The following is a 22,659-nucleotide window of genomic DNA, read 5'->3' as shown; positions in this document are numbered from 1 at the left end:
ACTATATAGTATAGAAAAATTGCACTTTTCCCGGAGATAAAATTAATGGTTTATACTGTTTTTAGATAAGTTAGTCCAAATAGTGTAAAAAGTAACAAACACGAATAAATAATTCGTATAAAGAAATCTTAAACGTGTAGAGCAGTCGTACAGATCTGTGATTTTTTTGACTTTAATACCAACGTAATTTCTTTTGATTTCTTTTTTCTTTTTTATTAAACTAGCAAAATTAAATTTTGGTAGACTAACCATATGCAAAATCTTTAAAAACGTTATTTGTTGTTAACTAGTAATAGGTATAGCTTAAATTGTCAAAAAATCGAAGTAATAATGAATTCAGACTACCTATTGAAAAAGCGCGAGAAAAAAGGTAAAAAAAAAAACTCTAATTTTTAATACATGAATTTTTTCATACTTCAAAAACAATCATTTTTCAACTTAAGTGCGAATCAACACATATGGATTATGATGAAATAGCAGATCGTTGGGTTGTTTAAATGTTTAAAACATGATTTCTTTTTACTATTTTTTTACTTCAAATAATGAAAAAAATTATAAACTAGTTACAAAAAGAAACAAATGTGCAATAGTTTATGTTTACATAAAATTTTATAAATTTATAATACATTTTTGCATTTAGATACCATCCATTAAAACTCCATATTATTTAATAAAATGCTTAAACTTAAAAGACTAAAATACATATTCTACACCTTTTATTTAGTAAATTAATTAGACTCAGTGACATATAGGACAATAATTTTAAATTTTACAATGATTTAACTCAAAAAACCTACTATACCTATAATATTTAATAAAAAGTCCATTGAATTTTCTATAGTATAATCAGCTTTACCTGAATAAACATACAACTATTACAACTTCTTAGTTACCAATAGGGATATTATATGCAAATATTCTCCTGATTCTAATACTTAATTTTCTGTTAAAAAAAAATGTTGAAATAGTTTAACATCTGAGGTTGTCTAATAATCAATTGGAAATAAGAAACATTTTCAATGATTTTATCATAATTGTGTGGATTTATTTTTAATTTTTACAATACAAAGTTGTATTCAATAATATTATCTTTTAGGACTTCGGGAGTATGAAATATAAGTAATTAAAGATGTAATAAGTTAAATAATATGCCAAATATCAACACAGATACTTTTATTTTTATCATTCCTATATATATTAATTTTCAATTGAATCTAATTTACTTAATACAATATTTATTCATCTACATCATAATATCTCATAATAAAAAATTTAAATAACTAATTATCTATCTAATTCATATAAATACCTTCAGTATCTGTGACACTAGTGTTATAGTTCACATGCAATAGTTATGTTTGACTATTTAATAAAATGGATCTTTAAACACACAATAATACTACTCTATTTCAGCCAAATGATATGACTCTTCAATATTTTCTGTAACTGGTTTTTTGACGTTTATCAACCAATGAGAAGGACTTCTTATTTGAAGATTTTTCAAGATACTTCTAAAATAAATGTACCAAGCGATTCCAATAATTGTACATGGAATCGTTTCAACATAATATCCATTAGTTATAACAATACAATTGCCATCGTTGACTTTACAAATCTAATAAAAAATAAAATATAATAAAATTAGAACAAAGTTTAAACATTGAATTGATACAGTTTTAAATTATTCATTTCTATACCATAATTAAAACTATTAGAAAAATAATATCAAACACATCAGTCTAATTTTTATGTTTTTAAATACATAATATAAATTACTTGTATAGTTTAAAAGTTCACTAAGTTTCCAATACCTACATAAAAATAATTTTAAATTTTATATACTGTTTAAATTTTTAATTTAATGGATAGAATAAAAACGTATTCTTCAATAATTCTATATTATTAATGTACATTTATAAAATACTGTATAAGACTAAATAACAAAACGTTATAATATTAATATAATTATATATGTCCAATTAATAAACTAAAGTAAAAAATAATAATAATTCAGTTTAGAATAATAGAATGTCTTACATCTTGAAGAAATATAGTAGAACAATCATTCAACACAGAATCAACTGAACATTTTTTTGTTGTTAACAGATCAATCAACTGAAGTGCTACAGTAGATGGCCATACAAATCCTAAATTTGAAAGTGTATTCAATAATGTCATGTAAGTACCACCAAATCGAGGATCACTTATCCGAGAGAAAAATGCTAATATAGCTACAAACATCATGTATGAAAGAACCTAAAAAAATATACATGCATTTTATTAATTTGTATAGTTAATTTAAGTAAAATATAAATATTTTATAAATCAGTTTACAATATTATAATATTTAATTAATTCTTTAAAACAAATAATTAATATTTTCAAGTAAAATAGTTAAAAATAGAATAAAGTTTATTCTTAGTATTAATTCTGAATGTAATCAACTTACTTCTTGTATTGATAATATAAAAATGAATATTGCATAGTAATATAATGGAATATTTACTGCTCCATTAGTATTTATTATTCCTGGTGTATAGTATATTAATACGATAAATACAATGTTCCATAGTAATCTAAAATACAAATATTTAAATGTAGAAACAAGTTTATTTACTAAAGGAGTAACATATTAAACATTTTTTAGCAAAAGGGTTGGGAATTTATTTAACAACGCTGAAATTTAACTACCTACTTTTTGTGTTATTATTAAAAGTAGTTTCACTCAAATTTGTTACTGAATACAAAGAAATAATAATTTTTACTTAATATGTACTCTTATCTACCATAATATCATAGGTTAATTTATGAATGAAAAAATTATAAATACAAACATTTATTAGTAGGTACTAGATAATATTATTAATTAGTATTAAGTACCTACCAATATTTTTTAAATTTATTGAAGTAATTTAATTTTTTTCTGTTTTTAATATTATTTATTGAATAATAACTGATATTATATTGATTTAATTATATAAGAAATAAAAGTAGGATAAATATTGAAATAATAATTTTGTAATCACGTATACGATTTGTTATTCTGCAACAACTTTATTACTTAATTTTAAAATATGGACTCCAATATGGGTTAAATTAATTAATCATATAAAAAAATAATTGTTTATTTTATAGAGAAATTGATTTATTTAAGTACCTGATAGGTGTCACTTTTAGATACAAGCTTAATGGTTTTGGTCCCGAAGTGTACTTTGCTATAACTAATGGTATAATCATTTTTACAGCATACATTGCTGTGTTAATAACCATAATAGCATCTTTAGATATACCAGCATCGATAAGTTTTAAAGTTGATATACTGTCAGTGGCAGCAAATCCAATCTTTATTAAATAATTGTATTTATTAAAATGAATACAATATCATAATTAAATAAGATTGTTACAATGTATTTAATACATTTTCATAAAATTAAAACATTATTATTTCAATGAAAGTTCTTCAGTATTATAATATAATAAAAAGAACTATTTTGAAATTCTTTTTCTTTTTTTTTGTATTAAATTTATAAGTCAAGGATATTAAAATTTAATTCAATATACAATATGTAATATAAGGAGGCAAACTAAAAGTTTTAAATTTAATTTGATTATATTTACCCTTGCTGTCAATAAAGCCATCGCCAATATTCGTATACTAGGAAGCTTTATAATATCCCATAGTAGCGAATAGGTCTTAGAGATATTAAGTTTTACGTAGCCATCTTCCTGTGTATTATCTTTTTCTGTTTTGAATATAGCTATCATTGTTGTTATCAACATAAATAGAACACCCCAAATGTATAACAAATCTAAAGAAATTTTAAGGTATAGAATAGGTATCTATTAAATATAAGATATTTTAAATAATATTAAAAAATATAGTACGCTTAATATGAAGTATCAGTACATTATATTTAAGTTAACACTTAAAAACACTACTTTTAATAAATTTGTAAAATTTACTAAGGCAATATGATACAATTCAAAGATTCATTTCAACAAAAGTTTAGGTTTATGATTGAAAATAAACATTAATAAATTAGGCATATAAAGTTGATTCTAAAATCTTCATTCATTTTTAATAAATTTTATATCATTTTACTTATTCTTTTGTTTACTTAAAAGCACCAACATTCATACAGAGTAATCATAGTAGACGGTTTTATACTCTATGAACTTTAATTTTTCAGATTAACATTTATATTCTAAATGTATGTTTCATAATAAAGTGTTTAAGTTATAATATATTATATACTAAATTAACCATTAAGTGATAAATAAATCTATATAGTTCTACTAGTAGTAGACTTTACTGACTTTTTTTTGGTATAATTTTAAATTAATGTAAATATATAAATATGATTAAAAGTTCAACAGTGGTATATGACATATGTATATCTACTACTAAGGTGAAAAAACGAGAATAGTTTTCAATATCTAGTCTCTGTCTTGATTTTTACATTTAAGTTAATTATACATTATTACACCCTATCCTTTTTTGTAGATATAATTGATGGAACTATATGAATCATACATTTTTATTATTTTTATTTCATGTAAATTCATTAACAAATTAAAACCTAGCATTTTTTAATGTTTTAAATATCTATATTTATCATTATTGTAATTACTAATAAGATTTTTGCACTAAATATTTATTTGATAACTTACATTTTAATGAAACAATCCCCCCTATATCGGTTGTAATTCTTAAATATTTATTGCTGAAGTCTTCAGATGTAAACAGGATGGTAAATACAGCACCAAACATCACACCTATTATTTGACCAGATGTATTGCAGGTAGAAGCATACCCCACATTATTCCTAAATAAATTATAATTATCAACTATTCTCTTGAACTTATAATTCAAAATAATAACACTTACTTTTTAAGCATTGTTAACGCCCAACCATCAACAGCTATATCCTGAGTGGCAGCTAAGAAGTTTGTTACAAAAAATATAAACACCAGTACCATAACTTTTGGTTTTCCATATTCAGGTAACAAGATATCAATGCTGTTACCCATATAAAGTAATATTATTCCTATTAAATATAAAGAATAATAAAAAAAAATTGTAAAAACCTCTATTTAATAAATAATAATTACCTATCTAATTATTTAAATAATAAAAACAATAATATAACTAATAAAATAAATTATGATAAAAATAAATATTCACCAATTAAATATTGAACAGGTATGAGCCAAGATTTTCGCTTTCCAATCTTTTTAAAATATAGTGAATCCAATAATGGAGCCCATAAGAGTTTCAAGCTAAATGGCCATATTACTAAACTAAATAAAGCCTAAAACAAAAAACCTTTTAATAAAAATGTATACAATTTATAAAGTAATTACAATTAAATTATAATATAAATATTATATTTCAATTTACTTGGTCTTGGTATGATATTTCTTTTTTGCTTTGTAAAAGTATCGGTATAGCTGAAGATAAGCCCAAAGGCAAGCCTTGCATTGTATAAAGTAATAGTAACATAAAAAAGTTTAACCAATCACCTTTCAAATTTGGCTTGATTAAAACTGACTCATCAGTCAATTTATTTATTTCTGGTTTATATTCATGTTTTGGTTTTGACAACATTTTTTGTAAATAGATAGCTAAATATGAAAAAAAAACTATATTAATAATAACATAACACTTATAGTTAAATTACAAATAATACAAAATGAAATAACTCAAAGGTTTGACTTAATAATAAGAATTAATTATAATTTGAAAAATATGACTGTATATTTTAGATATTATTATAATTGAGGACTTAATTATTATAGTGAACGATTATTTAAAAAATATCCTGTGGATTTCTGTTCTAATTAGCATTATTGTATTACCTAGCTCTATTTTATGAATAATTAATTATTTTATATCTAGCAAGTATAGAAAATTGAAATTGAGTACCTTAGTGAATGTTTTTATTATCATTAACTTAGAATGAATTTTTTATTTACATACATTTAATAGCTAGCCTCAAAAATACAGAAATAAGAATAAAGATCGGAGTGAAAACATCAGATCTTATTAGAATTAGTTTTTATTACTGTAGCTTTTAGTTTTTATCAATGCTATTTAATTAGGCATTAGAAATGTATTAGAGAAATTAACAAAACTGGAGTAACTTAAAGATAAACCTATTCACATACACGAATGGCTTGGCATTATTAGAAATACTCAGGCAAAAGCAGAATAGATATGTAAAAATCTAATAGTAACAGCAGAAAAGGTTGGATATTATATCAACAACAAAAAAACAGAATATATAATAATTAGTTGATTCGAGCAAGAATATCAACAAAGTCAATAAACTTGGAACATATACTTAAAAGAATAATGTATTTAAAGTGTTCAGGTTATATTCTAACCAAGAAATTATTTAAAAATAGGAATTATTACAAGAAAACAAGAGAAAGAAGAGTTACCTAGGTACTTTTAACTAGAAAAAATACTAAGCTCAATATAACTATCAAAAAACCTGAAGCATAATATTTATAACATTTATTTACATTTACTATACATTATTTTTTATATGCCTAAGAAACATAGAAATTTAGAAAGGTGTGAGAATTAAGATAATGGAATTTGAAAATAATATTTTCAGAATACTATAATATTAAGGGTCTTGTATATTATAGACAGTAGATGAAGAAAAAAGCTCAACGAGGAATTAAATGAATTCTTCTGTAAACTAAATGATATAATAAAAGAAAGGAGATTGAATTTAACTAGATGGGAGAAATGAGGATTTATAGTAAATACCACCATTAAAGGATAACCTAGCAGTAAGTGACATTCAAGATCACGATGACACTGGGAAGCATTAAACTTGATTTGACAATCATTAGAGGTAAATGTAAGTAGAATAGTAGAAACATTTGTTTGGTAATATAGCCTCAATGGAAAACTCAAATAACAAGATATACACTTAATATTTAAATGAAATAAAATTAATACTAAATACTTACATAAGATTTATGAACAAGAATAATTCAGATTTTTAGTGCAGTTGAAATAATATAATATTATTAGGTAGGTATTAAATATGAATTATTTAGACTTTTAACCAATTGATATGTATAGGTAGGTTTGTATATTTTCAATGTAACATAGCAATATAATATTCTGAATAGGCATTAGCTATTAAGTATTAACAATTGTCCATTGATAATAACAAAATAATAAGTAGGTACCTAATAAGTAGTAGGTAATAACTATAAAGATTCAAGAGAGTAACAATATTATTATAACTATTTGTACGATTAACTATTAAATGAAAATATGTTATGAACTCGAAACAACCAATAACGATTAACAGCTAAATGACAAGGTCCAAGAACATGAGTCATCTATATAATAATATTTAATATTATTCTGTAGAAATTTTGAAATTAAAACATGACTACAATTTTTAGTAAAATTTTACAACAAAGATGAACAGTGGGTAACGGTGGAAAACAAGTCACTGTGGCACTGTGCACTTCCGAGGTGTGGCACAAGAGTCAGAGTGGTACAGTCATGATAAATTTAATTTAATTATTTTAATTTAATTTAATTTAATTTATCATGGGTACAGTGTTGTGTCTTGTAACAGTTGTTGTAACAGCCTGACACTGGCTGATATCAGATATGACGATCGTTATCAAGATTAACGCTATCATTAATAATAGAACAGCTGCTGCTGCTGAAGTCGTGAGACGTGTTATTTCTTGTCTACTTGTCCACGACTCCAGGGAGCCAGAGACTTCAGTTGTCTTTATTCGAAGTTCGACCCTTCGAGACTTTAATAGTCACTACTCAGTACTCGTTTGTCGCGTGACCTTGAGTAGTGCCATACGCCGTATAGGTACGGTATCACACGTGTTCTTGTCCGTGTCTTACGGACAATTTGTTAGACACTACATGTCGTTGTAGATACGATTATTGGATTTATTGTCTATTTTCTTCTGTCAGTGGCTTCACAAACGTATAAATATTTGTATTCTATAATCTATTATTGTAATAAATAATACTTATACTATAGCAAAGTTCCTATAAATTGTATGCGTTGCATGCTCGGTATTTCGAGAATAAAATTTGAGTACGTCTTTATAGTCTATACCTAAGCTATACCTACGTATATTTATATTTTAATTATAAAGTATAAAAAGTAGATTTAAGCACCAAAAGAGACCAATCGTAGTTCCCTATACGAACATCAACTCTTCCGGTGAAATCGAGTTGTAGCGTATCTAAAGACTATATAATAGAAAAGTGCGAACATAGCCACCGTTTTCATAGTATGTTGATGTTGCGCTTCAAAATGAAAATAATTGGAAACTTGGAAGTTTTATGAGTTTGTAACGTCTGTCGTCTTATCGAAATATTACAGTGCCTACAGACTACAATACATTACCTACCTATATTATGCTAAAATACATCTAAATTCATCAAGTGCAATTCTCCATATTAATCTCTTCACTCGCCTAACTCAATAACGTTGATTAAAGCGAGGTCGTTCCCACGGGTCATGACTAGGATCTATAATAAAGAAGAGGTTAGCTAGTGTCGGGTGAGAAACTGAAACAACGGTGCGGGGTGGAATAGCGCATGACGTAGGCAATAGACCTTAATGGTTGACTATGATGGTCGTTGCGTTTTGTGTTTTACGTTGTGTGTTTTGAGTGTTCCGTTCAGAGTAACCGGATAAAAAAGCCACCGAAAACTACAAAATTACTTGTACACTTTATAATAAATAATAACATAATAAAAAAAAAATTGTGCACAAAAAAACACACATCATTGTAAAATCAATACATTCATCATTTCGTTCAGAAGCTAAAAGTTAAAATTTATAATTTAAAAATATAATATAAAATAATAAATAATTAAAATAATCTTATTGTGTAAGCAATAGCTGTTAAATATTCGTCTATTGTCCGCTGTGTTAAGCCATCACTACATATTTTATACAATTTTTCTTGCATTTTTTCATAAGTTATTTTTTTTTTACTTAAATTAAAATCTTTTAAAATTAGTCTCACCAGTCGTGCGCTAATTACGTATTAATAATTATTAATAATTATTAATTAATAAAATAAAAATGTATTTATTGAAACATTTTTTAAAATTGTGAAGACAAACAAAAAAGGTTTTCAAAGATAATTGGCGGAATCTAATTAAAAATACCGGAAAATGAACTAAAAATGCAATGCATGTTTTTTTTTTTATAATTATAAATTGTTTTTTTTTCTATTAATAATTTATACAATCTGTAAACACTAAACATATATTCTTTACAAATTTACAATAAAGATAATTGATGAATGGGAGTAATAATAAACTGTAGACCTGAACGAAGAATCTGTGGTTATTTCTAGTACATGTTATGGGTGTACCTATAGTTTACGAAATGGAGGCAATGAACATTTTCATCGGTATGAAAAGATATTATACAGATAATAAAATTAGGTATATTTTAAAATATAAGCTTTAACATTAAAAATAAGTATATTATCTTAAGTTTTCACTAAAAAGACCAGCATGAAAAGCCTTAGCTTTAAGAATACTTAGATGCATGTAATACAATTATTAAATGAAAAAAATTCAAATGAGTATAAGCGAATTGTGACAATTGTGTAGTGAACATTTTAATGATAAATTAAATTCGACAGGCCGGGTATATAGACTTTAAGACGGGGAAAGTGCGCCAGAGCGTCTTTCCAATAATATTATTATAACACTGTAAAATAGAGAATTATTTTCATCTAACCTAACCTAACCTTCACGAATCAATGTATATACTAAATTACATTATTATACAAATACAACATACGTTCTAAGCTATTCTTGGAATTGACGATAACGACGGACGACGCGATAGCAATACTACGAATTACCATATTATAGAGATCGAATCGGTCGAGAAACGGATGATACGACCATTAATTAAGTATACTTAAATTAAATAATTATATAGGTATTTAATCAATGACACGACTGAACCACGGTATCAATTCTCATTGGTACGAGGTAAAAAACAAAGTTTAGGGAGGTATCACCACGGTAATGGTATTTGTACGGAGTCCGGGAACGGGGGCCGGGGAGACTAGTCTCAGACCTTAGTCACCCAGGCGACGCGTAAATTCGTTATTAATTACGTAAATTCATGTGGTGCGTCGTACATTTAGCGCGTTTTCGATTTAATATTTAAATTATAGTATCAAAACACTGTACATTAGATGAATTATTGGACAATGATTTTCCTAAATTATACGATTCCTATATACTTAGTTTTAACGTAATATAGTATAAGAAACTGTAAAATATATTATTTTTTAGTAGTTCAAATTAATTACCTTATGAAGACATGAAGTCGAATTTACAAATTGATTCAATGGTTATACGCAATAGTTGAACAGTACCCATCAATTTTATTCACGCACCGCTATTGCTTAAAATTTAAAAACAATATTGTTCGTTAGTATTTAAAGCAAACGTACAATACTTAAAAAAGAAAACAGTTGTTTGTCATCAATAGTTCTAAGCGATAATCTGGTAATTCTATTAACATATAAATTATAATAATTATTTACAGTTTTACACCTAAATGTTTCAGTTTTTCACTTAGATTTTGTTTGATCTAAAAAGATTAACATAAACTGTAGACTAAATAAATACTTGTATGAAAATTTAAATTTTACATTATCTATTTCACTATTTTTAGAAAGATAATGGTAGGAATGTTGTTAAATATTAATATACCTATCATAGACATTTATAATACGGTAGAAAAAAATAATGTTTAAAAAGTTAGGTAAGAATATAATTTTAAATAAATATAACAGTTAAAAGATTTTCTTAATAAAATATAATTTATATTATGGCTAAAATGATACATATTATAATAAAATTGATTTCTGATTTTTTTTTTGTCATTCCTAAACATACAAATTTATCTAACCTAACCCTTTTATTCATATTTATTATTATTATTTTTTAAAAACTGTACCAGTTTGGATAATTAACAATTTAATAATTGCTAGTAGGTCTCTGAGGGAGTATTGTGATGGGTTTTGTAAAATATTGTGATTATTATATACCCCGTTTTAATTATTATTTCGAGAGATCTCAATAATTTGTAATTTACTTAATTTAATATTAATGTAAAGGTAGCACTACTGTGAGAATCTTTTTTCTCCGTCCCATCACTGTCATTCCTCTATCTAATTTATCCATTGTACATAATATAGATTGTAAATATTCAATAAATGTTAATTAATAATAATGATAATAATAATCAAAGAAAACATTAATTATTATTTTAATAGTATACTTTTTATTGTTTCAAATAAATAATGATCCAAAATATACATTATTATTATTTATTTTATTTTATTTAAATTAATGCATATTGTTAAAAATTTCAAATTTGTAATATTTATATACATAATACAATAATTAAGCTTGGTAGTAAAAGATAATAACAACTTGAGTAACATTAAGAGGGGAGGCTCACTAGTGTAAAAAACCCTCTTAGCTGTGGTGGGGCCGTGGGGGGAAATAGAGAAGTTTTTCAGTTAATTAGTACAGTTCGGGATTCAAGAGATCTCGACACTATAGAGTATAGAGTAATTTTAATTGACTTGGAGGTTACCTGGGATAAGTTCACTGGTTAAGTTAGATACTAGTAGATTTGTTTGGTTGATTAATTTTGTGTTGAAATTTTTACAGTAATAACTAATTTTTAACTGTAATAGAGACTGTTTCAATTTGTTGGTCTTTGTGTAATGAGAAATTTGAGTCGTTCGAGACGTACTATGGAGCAAATGTTATTTAACGAAGAGAGATTGACTGAAAGGCCTGGATGTTACGTTTTTTGGGAAAGCTTGGCACAACCCCATATTTGAATGCTGTAAGCTCACAAAGCATTAATAAATTTATACTTCTATATTAATAGTTTTTTATTGATCGAGAGTTTGGACTCGAGAATAAGGCGTAATAGATGAACTTTAGTGCTAAAAACTTTCCTTTTAGTTTTTAGTTGTGGACCATTAAATTAAAAATGATTTTGAAGCATAGATTTTTTTAAACCTAACCAATTATAGCAGAAAAAGAACGCTTTTAATATGTTGATGAGCTAATTGGAAGAGTAATTTATTGCTACTTGCAATAATTTGTATACATTTAAATAGACTTTGTTTGATATTTTTTTTTATATCTTCAGACTTCAAATTTAAAATCATTTTTATTGCTTGAAATTTTAATACAATGGCAACTATCATTTTTAATTTTAAATCGTGTTTAGATATGCTGTTTAATTTAAATCAAGTTATTTAAATGCATACTATGTATATTGTATATAGTATATTACAATAGTATATTCCTGATAGTGTTCAACAAAGAATTTATTTTCATTAAAATTGAATATGATATAATTTTGTTATATATATTTTTTTTAGTGGGGGGGGGTTATTATAATATTTGGGGGAGGAGACCAAGTCCCTCTAAGTCACCACCCCCATTTCATCTATGAATGAGAGGGAATCACTTTAAATAGAAAAATATACATCTGTATATTTTATTACATTCTATATTTTTTTACTAGAGAAAGTTGGATATTAAGACATATTTTCTTCTATAAAAAATATCTTTGAATACAAAAAAAAAAACATTTTGTAAAATCAATATATTCATGATACATCATTTCGCACATATACTTGTAAAATATGTAGGCGTACTTTAAAAAATAGTATATTTCTATACGCTGCAGTACTCTTCAGTATCAAATAAAATTATTTAGACTTACAATTTATACCTATACACAATTTAAAATGGCTATTTTTTCTTTTAGAGTCATTTTCCTTCTTAATTATGGATTAGCTGTATTGATATGATTAAAACTCTACATTATTGTTTATAGTAGTTATATTATAATCAGTCAATACTATTGAGTATTTCAAACAATGTGTGTATTCTTTTCGAATTTCAACGAGCGTTTTGATTTGCAATTTATCCGTGACGTCGTTTCAATTTAATTTAAAATAAAACCTCTGCAGTTTACGTAGTTTTTCGTCGTTTGTGCGTATTCGTCGCATTGTGCCGTATAAAAACGATCCGTACAAAGAACCAACCGCAGTACAAGATAATATATAATATACGATTTCCGATCAACTCATCAGAACCATGTCGGAAAATAAGGAAATCGTTCGATATGACGTACGATATAATATTTTGCAGTACTATATAGGTGTTGCAGCCACCGGTCGGCGACGGTCTGAGATCAGCATCCTCCGCGAACGGAATATAAGCGCTGTCCAAACAGTATACACCATACCACAACAATAATAATCTTGTTATGATGACATATAGCGGGTGCAACAGGCTGCAAAGCGCAGAGGCGAAAGGGACCCGCGACGGCCATCTCCGCAGACGGCGGCGACGACGACGACGACGACGACCTCTCTCCGAGGTCGCGGAGTCTATATCGATCGACGCATGAGCGTGCCCCAGCAACGGGGTGGGCGGCGCGCGCTCGCATCATCGGTCCGGGTCGCCGCCGCTCACGATTCCGTCGCACACACACACACACTAAGCCGCCGCGCGCGCCTACGCCGTCGTTATAGCGACACGTTAGCGCGCAAATAAGAGACTGTGACGTCGTGGCATCGCGCGGGCGCACGGAGTGTCGTCGTTCGGTCGTACACGCGCGTGGCGCTGCAGCCGCGACGCGACGATACACTCGACCAGTACGACATACGTGTGCACGCGCGCTGTACGCACGATTCGCCCGCACAGTACACTAGGCACACGCTGCAGCCGCCGCGAGGTATATCCGGTAGCCGATGGGCTCGCTGCCCAACCTGCACGAGCTGTGCAGACAGCAACAGCAGCAACCGGTGTGCCCGCCCGCGGCCGTCCCGAGGCTGTCCCCGTGCCCGGACCGCGGCAGCGGCGGCGGCACCGGTCGCGCTCAGCACAGACGACTCCAGCAGACCAACAGCCTGTGCACCAACAACTTTTACGGTGTCATCGCCGGCGACATTCAGATCGACGAGGTCAGTATGATAATATTATTATTATTGTTTATTAAAACGACGACGATATATATTATTATAATATTATGGCAACGACGATACAGCGCTCCGCCGCCGTCCGACGATCTTTGCCATGGGGGGGTTCGATTATAAAAATATATATGTGCGCGCGCGGACCGAAAGTATATAGAATGTTTCCATGCGATTTTCGTCCGCTGCGATGACGCGCATCGTCTTCGCGCGAAGACTGCTGTCGGGGTTATACGATATTATATTATTTTAACGTGCGCGATGTGTAGGTATATGTGGTATGTTAAGGTCGTGACGATAGTTTTAAGAATATCCTAAACAAACACGATGATCATTACATATTATAAGCTCGGGAAAAATCAAATGAAAAAACGTGTAATACGCGACTTATTAATCAAAATAATTTTATAGTTTTTTCGTCGTAGCTTATATTATAACGATGAAACGTAGTTATTGTGCTAATAGAGGAAAGAAGAGAATAATAAATGGGCCCGGGCTCGCTGGATTTAAAAATAATTATTAAATTGCATAGACTATGTTTTAAGTCCTAGGATTGTTGAAGTATTTATTATTGTATTTATGTTGCGATTATGGGAGTTGAAATTTTGATATTCTTAAACGGTTATTATAGCGACGTTACCTTTACACTATATAATTTTTTTAATGGATGATGTCTTTTAATCCTATACAATTTTTTAAGTATTTAGTTGTATTATATGAAATGTGCGTCTGAAAGACATTGTAAGCACGCCGAGTTGTTTTTCTATAGATCTTAAACATTTAATAATCAATAATCAGTAATTTTTCAATACGTTTAAATATTTTAAAATAATTATACATAGACTCAGTCAAATAATTTATTGTAGAGCATTAAAAAACCTATAATTGTTTGATAGTTAAGTTTTAAAATTTTTTGTAAATGTTCGTGAAATAAAGACCAACTTCACCTTAATAGTAGTTTTATAAAACATTACTTGTTCGTTATAATTCGTTTATCTGCTGCATTAATTTTCACTGAACTTAGTTTATATTGTTCAATAAAAATAAATATTTATTATAATATTTACACTAACGCGCCATTATGTTAAGTTTAAACATATGAATATAATAAAATGTATATTGTATAATGTGTATACAAACATCACAAACCTTAGAGCAAGCTTAATACTGTAGGCACATATATACACAACACACATTTGAAATCCATTTGTGAAATTGAATCGCATTTTCAGAACTGTTATGATAACTCGATTGAAAACGCAATATTATGATGGTGTAATAAAACGTGCCATATTATTGTTTATTAGTAGGTATAGGTGCCATGCGTGGTTCATATAACGGACAAGGATTTACAATAATATCATCATTACACAAATCATATACCTAGGCACCTAGTTATCGGGTTTATCCTTTATGTTGTAATTTTATTATTATTGATATTACTGTTTGTTTTCTGGAAAAAACTGTTTGATAATTTACTCAAAAATTATAAAAACTTTATTATAGTAATAATTTTTCTAACGTAATTCTCATTTATCTTAACATTTTACATATTACATCTATGATAAAATATTAGTATATAATTTACTAAAACGATTTAAGTTTTAAGTTTATTATTAGATTTTATACTACAGATCGATGATAAAATCATTTAACTATGATGGGTAGAATAAATTACTTTTGTTATCATTTATAATTCCGAATAGTTGTGACTAATTTTCAGTTTAATTCTGTATTAACCGTAGGCGTTTTAATTAACAGCGAGGTGGTTTAAATATTTCAGTTGATTTAGTAAAATAAAAATATATTTACCGCCAATATTTATTACCCGTCAATTTTCCAATAATAAAAAAAACTAAGTATAAGCATTCGCGTAAACACGTTAGTCGTAACTTTATATAGAGTTGGTTATCCTACATAATTCAATTTAAACTTTTATATAAGTATTTACTGTGTACCGTGTACTGTAATGCTATAAATATATTGTATACATTTTACAATTAATAAGATATTGTATATCTTAAGTAATATCATTTAAAAAGTAACGTATCACTTGTCTTATAGTCTGCAAATTTGAAATAATTTTTAATTCTTTTGATTTTTTGATTTCTCAATTTTAATAAAGAAACATCTTTTATACGTATCACGATTGAATACCAATTATTTATACACTAAGTATTATATTAAAATATTCAAATGAGTAAGTACTACAAACTGTTTTTTTCTATAATATAGATGCGTTTTTTCTAATTTTAAAATAATGATTCAATTCTTTGGTAAAATCAAATTTTAAAAGCTACTTATGTTGCATATCTAAGCTGAATGTACCAATAGTAAAGTTAGTATTTAGTAGTTATCAAAAGACATCGTGGTCGTTTTTTCGTTTCACCAGGATACCTACGAAAAAAATTTCATGTGAAATATTTTTTTGATGACATCACTATAATATATTATGTCACATACTTATAATACTCACGACATAAATAGTATATTTCTAATAATATAAGCTGACCTGTCAGATAGTGGTCCTTGGGAGTAAAATGGGCATATATGATTTAAGCACTACACTTTGAAGATAGGTACTGTATATTATTATACTGTGCTATACTATAATATAATTTATACTATATACATATTTGATAATAGCCTTAATTAATATTTAATTCTTCGATTCGAGGTTTCACGACTAGATACATCGTTAAGCCGTTAGCAGACTTCACCACTTGAACCGTAATATAATTTGCATATTATATAGCAACTGCGTTATATTATTTCTAAGTTAATAGTGCGCTGTAAATTATTTTGTATAAATCATATTATTATGTCAACTTTTGTTACCTACACGGTTCACGTATGTACCCTTAAACCCCAGTAAACGTAATAATTTATATACACACATAAAGTATATAACAGTGAACAATGTACCAACGTATACAATTGTCAAGTGTACAAAAACTATTGTAATTAAAATGTATCACTTGACTTTCTTTTTTTTTCATTTTCATTTTTGTTTTTGAAATAATAATATTTTATATTTAAATAAACAGTGACCTACAAAATTACTTTTATAATATTTAATAATACTATACAAACATATTTTTTATAAATAAAATTTCATATAACTATTTTATTATTCAATTAGATACGAACTATCGTTAAATTATAACTTATAGTCTATACAAGTATGTGCATTAGTAATAGGTAACCCCATTACAACCGAGTGCTAAGCGTTAATAATAAGTGTTTATTCATGTAAACTGTAATCCTGTATAATGTAGTTGTACATTTTATTTATTACTAATTAAATTATACATCAATACACTGTGATTTGAATACTTAATTCGTTAATCGTTTATAATATTTTGTCATTTGAATTTGACTGTTTTATAGTAACTGTATTAGATTGGAATCTATTATAGTTTTTTTTATATTCATCACACATAATATGCGATATAAGAATTTTAGTAAAATTAAATTCACTTCAAAGATGACAGTTGATGGTTTTGATAGAAAATTAAATGATTTGTTCATAATAAAATAAACGAAAACTAAACGGATTACTCTCCATATATAAATCTAATTTAATATCACTAATGGTTAATTAAAAGTTTTAGTTATTTAATGTACTGAATTCAAAATTCAAATTAAGTTATCATACAATTTTTTTAGATTATATTTGAACGATTTTTTAATCAAAATTGGTTACTAAAATTCTACTTTTATATTTTATTGTGTTTTGGCTAGCAGTGGCGAATACTGACTCTGATGTAAAGGCATGCTCATTTATCATAATGTATTATAGTTGTATTTAATTTATAACTAATAAATAATACACAAGTTTGTATTAATTTATAAATAAGACTTTAATTTAATATATATTATATACAATAGCACTTACTTAAATAATACTTTAATAATTGTAATTGAGACTTAACTACCTCTTTTTACTAAATGAAAAAAATTGCCATTTACTCGTACACAGGCGCGTACACAAAAAAATATTTTGGGGGTTTTGGTAGTAAATTTTTATTCTTATATAATCTAACCTTTATTAAATTTCGGGGGGGGGGGGGGGGGGTTGAACCCCTAGAACCCCCCCCTTGTATACGCGCCTGCTCGTACACGTACATTTTATAAATTACGTTGAAGAAGCGCAACAGAATGAGCATGCCCCGGGTGATTAATACGTGGCAGCTAGTAGAGGGGGTCTCGGAGTAACTGGTTTTTTAATATATGATAATAAGGGTCGTTAGAGTGCGCACACATTTATCGCATGCTCTGTCATTAAATGCTAGAATAAAGATAAACACAGATATCTAAGTAGGTATAACAGAAATAAATGAATTAATGTAACACATTATATTTCTTGTAAAATACATAATATATTATTGATTACAAAATAATTTTTGTATTTTGATTAATAACGTTTTTATTTCTAAGCATGCGGCGCATGCTGAGTATGCCTGGAGAATTTGCCACTGTTGACTAGTCTTTATTAAACAATAAACATATAATATTATTTTACTTTTATTTAATAGAAATGTATTGATTTTTATTCAGTGTTATTAAATTAAATTTTATATTGTTTATTATCATCAAACATATTGACTGTAGTATTGCCAACATTGAACATAGTATCTAGCACAATATATAAAATCAGTTTACGCATATATTTTGACATATTATGCACGTACGATATACAAAATTTAATATCCATAAAAATCTGAGCAAAAAAAAAATATAAATGCAATATGAACTATTAGGTATCCAATACGTATTATATTATAGTGTAAGTCAAGTTTTTATTATTATATAAATACTATAAAAGTATACAGCTAATAAAATATCTTGTAATATTGCGTTTTGGTGGAGTTAAATCCATTTTCACTCCTATCATTATTATTTTTTTTAAATTCCCAAGATATTATAAATAATAAATGTCAAAATGTCAGTACTTATATTATAAACAACTATTTTAGGATATATATATTATATATATACTTATAATGTACACGCTATAGGTATTATGTACTCATTGTTTATATTACACTTTTATTAAAACGTATAACGTTAGATATAGTTACCTTTTTGGCCAAAACAAATTTAAATATAAAATATAAACTTATGGCATTATTATTTTTTTTTAATCGTGTAATGTATTCTTTTTTATTTAGAAAAGCTTTATTGTAATCACGATTTTTACAAAGAAATCTATAGGTACAATTACATCAATTAATTTGTTGTGCATTTCATTTAAACTCATACTAAATTCTAATAAAAGATGAACAAAACGTAGGACAGTAAAGTAAAACAATAAAATACCTTAAAATGTAATAACTTTTGTTCTGCGAGCGTGTAATGTTATGGTCGTGAAAATTAGATAATACTGAAAAAAACTGACAAGTCACAACATCTAAATAGAGAAATAATACACCTTATAATACAATATCTATACGAGATCTGATGACATTAACTGTCAGCACGTGAAAGTCGTTAAAGAATTTTATGTCACGGAAAGTCGTTAATATAATAACAAATTCTATAACATGAAATATATATATACGTATGCTTGTGTACGGGGTGAGCTAGTCAAACCTAAATTGTATCTTATTAAAGATTATAAAAATATAACTATTGCGTGGAAATATGTTTGTATAATTTACCGTATAATATTGACTACGTTATAGCTTAAATATAATTTAAATACTTATTAATTTTAACAATTATCAATAAAGTAATGTAATTTTATAACAAATTATACATTTTAGTTATCAGCTAAAAATTCTAAAAAAATATATTTTTTTTTACATTATATATAACTAGATATATGGTATCGAATTTCTGGATTTTAATACCACGCAATTTTTTAAAACGTTGAAATTAAAACACATACTATTTGACGTCAATATTTATAGGTTTGATAGAAAAATATGGGTTAAAACTGCAAACTATTTTTTATAAATTAAAACAATATCGAATATTAAAATCTAATTTTATGTGAAATTTTATCAATATTATTGTTAAATAATGATAAAACAAATATTATGTTAAATTACAAAAATATAATAAATGGGCGAATTCTTATTAAAATAATTCAAATATTTTCGATATTTATTTCGATAATTTTTGTTTAAATGTATAAGTTTATGTTTTTATACTAGTACATACAACTTACGTGAATGGTTATTGAAATTTATCTTAATTTACTTTTAAAATAGTTTTTTTTTTTGTAAATTGTTCGGGTATTTCCTACTATATCAGAATATGTTATAGAATAATATGCTTTACCACGTTCATTACAAACATTTAATGCGTATACAAATAGTGTTTTATATATTTTGACTTTAACTGTTTTCACGCACACCGCTGTATACGCGCTGCAGAAACCGTTTTCACCAACGTCGCTCAGGTCGACGCTGTCTACTACACACCGTCAGGTGAATGCCGTCAACACGTCTTCGACAAGCGGCAAAAGACGCGACTCGATGTCCAGCTCGGCTGGTGCCTCGTCAGTGCGACGACTCATCGAAGTGGTCCGAACGACTCCGTCCAACATGGGACCAGTGTACAGTCGGAGGCTGTTGTGCAGGAATTATGTCACGCTGTGCCTTGGACACGGCGCGGCTGCCGCCGCTTTGGTTCCGTTCATGGCATTACAGGTCAGTACCTTATATTATATTGTTATATAGTTTTAGTCTCACAAATTATGCTGTAACAAAATACCTCACAGGATTCTAATGATACAAAAAGGGCTGCAGGTGGAGGGATTGTGTTCCAAGATATTTGATTTTGATTTGTCTTTTTGCTATCTGCGGGTTGCAGGGTTGAGCGAGATACACCATGAAGGATTGCTCCATTATGTATATATATATATATGTATTATATATATATATAATAGGTTTATATAATATCCGATCGTTTTACAGTGCAAATTTACAGCATATATCTTAGCCTCATATGACAGGACACATGAGTTGAGTCACAACACTTATACCTATGTCACTTAAAGTAGAAGAAACGATACCGCTCCTATTACATACAATATGTTACTGTTCGTTTTGAATAGTGTTTTGTAACTCATATAGACAGGTACACAAGTACTATTATTCCATAATTTTAGCGACAGAGTATTTTATTTTATTTTTTATTTATAATAAGAATAAAAGAATATCACATGCTCTTAAAAATTCAAATCACTTTTAAACTTACAATAAACATAAATAAATAAAATACATAATAATTTTAATATATAATAGTATAATAGACAACAGTTTGTTTTCACTTTTTATTTTTTAAAGTACCTAATAAAATATAATATTTTTTAATTGTATCATTTTTAAGGAAAAAATATAAGGAAAAAAATCCTAAGTAACTCAATTATTGTTCATTTATTACCTCCTCCTATACATATTGTATCATATTGTACTATAGAAATTGTAGAACTTATATTATTATTAAAGATTTACGAGCAACTTTTAACATTTTATCATGCAAAATATGTTTCAAATGTGTTGTTATATTGGCATTATTATTGTTTTTAAATAAAATAATATTTATAAATTTAAATAATAGTACATTTTAATTTTCCATAAAATAGATTAAAGGTTTTATACACTTGATCGTGGTAGGTATGTTGTGTTTTTTTAAACGTAATCCATAGTACGGCGTATTGTATATGTAATATAGGTACATAAATGCATTGAAGGACTATATTTTATGGTTTGTTGTTAACAATTATTATTGATTTAGGTATACCTAGTGTTTGTTTTATCATATAATATGTGGTTATACTTTTGGATTTGGTTAATTGTTATTAATTTGACCTCAAATGAGCATCCAAAAATACCAAGTGATGTCAAATCGGACAGAATATTTAATTATTGAAATATTAAATTTTAATAGATCTAAGATGCAAAATTTACTTACCTGTGGGCTGTGATTTTAGTAAATTTAAAATATAGCGGCTAATAAGCTGGACACCATTCTAATAAGTTGGAATAATTGTATACATTTATATATATTTTTAGTGTTATTGATGAATTACTAATAGCTAACATTACCATTTATTAACATTTACAACGTTAACCATGCGAATGGTTAAGTTATGTATTAGAAATTATTTATAAAATAATATACCATTTGCGTTATTTATAATATTATTATTATATTTAAAAACTACAACTTATGATAATACTACTTATTAGTTATTATTATACAAACTATAGATAAATATATTAATAACTTATCATTTTTATGTATGTACCCGATACATATATAAAAATGATAAGTACTTTCTATATTAATTTTAGTAAGTATCATTAATAAATTAATGATAATTAAATTTTTGACTAACTTAAAATTAACCGAATCAATGCTTAGTACTAGATATCATAAATTTATTTGGGTATTTATTTGGGTATTTATTTCATATTTATTTTAAAATCAAGCAAAGACCTCAATTATTTTCTTTTGTGAAAATACCGTAAATAAAAGAAAAAGTATATTATAATATGTTTGCAGCGTACTGTACCTACTGATCAGTACAGAATTTTTCATAATATGATTTTGTACGTTCAATTCATTTTATTTTAAATC

At 26.9% G+C, this 22,659-nt stretch overlaps 2 protein-coding genes across 2 annotated transcripts in view; one reads left to right on the top strand and one right to left on the bottom strand.

Annotated features, from left to right (window-relative positions):
* Positions 1-629: 629 nt before the first annotated feature.
* LOC114121560 (acetyl-coenzyme A transporter 1-like) lies at positions 630-7,599 on the bottom strand. Its single transcript, XM_050200798.1, has 10 exons — positions 6,988-7,599; positions 5,402-5,625; positions 5,186-5,312; positions 4,889-5,048; positions 4,672-4,826; positions 3,619-3,809; positions 3,158-3,342; positions 2,450-2,576; positions 2,038-2,256; positions 630-1,615 (listed from the first exon to the last, which is right to left on the bottom strand). Exons 2-10 carry the CDS (start codon positions 5,606-5,608, stop codon positions 1,400-1,402), a joined length of 1,587 nt encoding a protein of 528 aa, XP_050056755.1. The 5' UTR covers positions 5,609-5,625; positions 6,988-7,599; the 3' UTR covers positions 630-1,399.
* A 5,634-nt stretch (positions 7,600-13,233) lies between these two features.
* LOC114121561 (protein unc-93 homolog A) overlaps positions 13,234-22,659 on the top strand; it is a 31,459-nt gene continuing 22,033 nt past the window's right edge. The window contains exons 1-2 of the mRNA XM_027983972.2: positions 13,234-14,055; positions 20,448-20,723. Of these exons, the coding sequence (XP_027839773.2) occupies positions 13,843-14,055; positions 20,448-20,723 (489 nt within the window). The 5' untranslated portion in view covers positions 13,234-13,842. The remainder of the gene's footprint in view (positions 14,056-20,447; positions 20,724-22,659) is intronic.

Source organism: Aphis gossypii, chromosome 2 (assembly GCF_020184175.1).
Source record: "Aphis gossypii isolate Hap1 chromosome 2, ASM2018417v2, whole genome shotgun sequence".
In the NCBI taxonomy this organism is placed as follows: Eukaryota; Metazoa; Arthropoda; class Insecta; order Hemiptera; family Aphididae; genus Aphis; species Aphis gossypii.
The sequence above is the reverse complement of the archived record's forward strand: the minus strand, read 5'-3'. Positions and strand labels throughout refer to the sequence as shown.

Bases quoted from the DNA above. Each gene is read 5' to 3' on its own strand.
- LOC114121560 (XM_050200798.1), bottom strand. From the start codon at position 5,608: ATGTTGTCAAAACCAAAACATGAATATAAACCAGAAATAAATAAATTG. The intron at 5,313-5,401 runs GTAAATTGAAAT...TTTTTGTTTTAG, and splicing joins AAATATCATACCAAGACCAA to GCTTTATTTAGTTTAGTAAT. The intron at 2,577-3,157 runs GTACTTAAATAA...TTTGTATTTTAG, and splicing joins CTAAAAGTGACACCTATCAG to ATTACTATGGAACATTGTAT.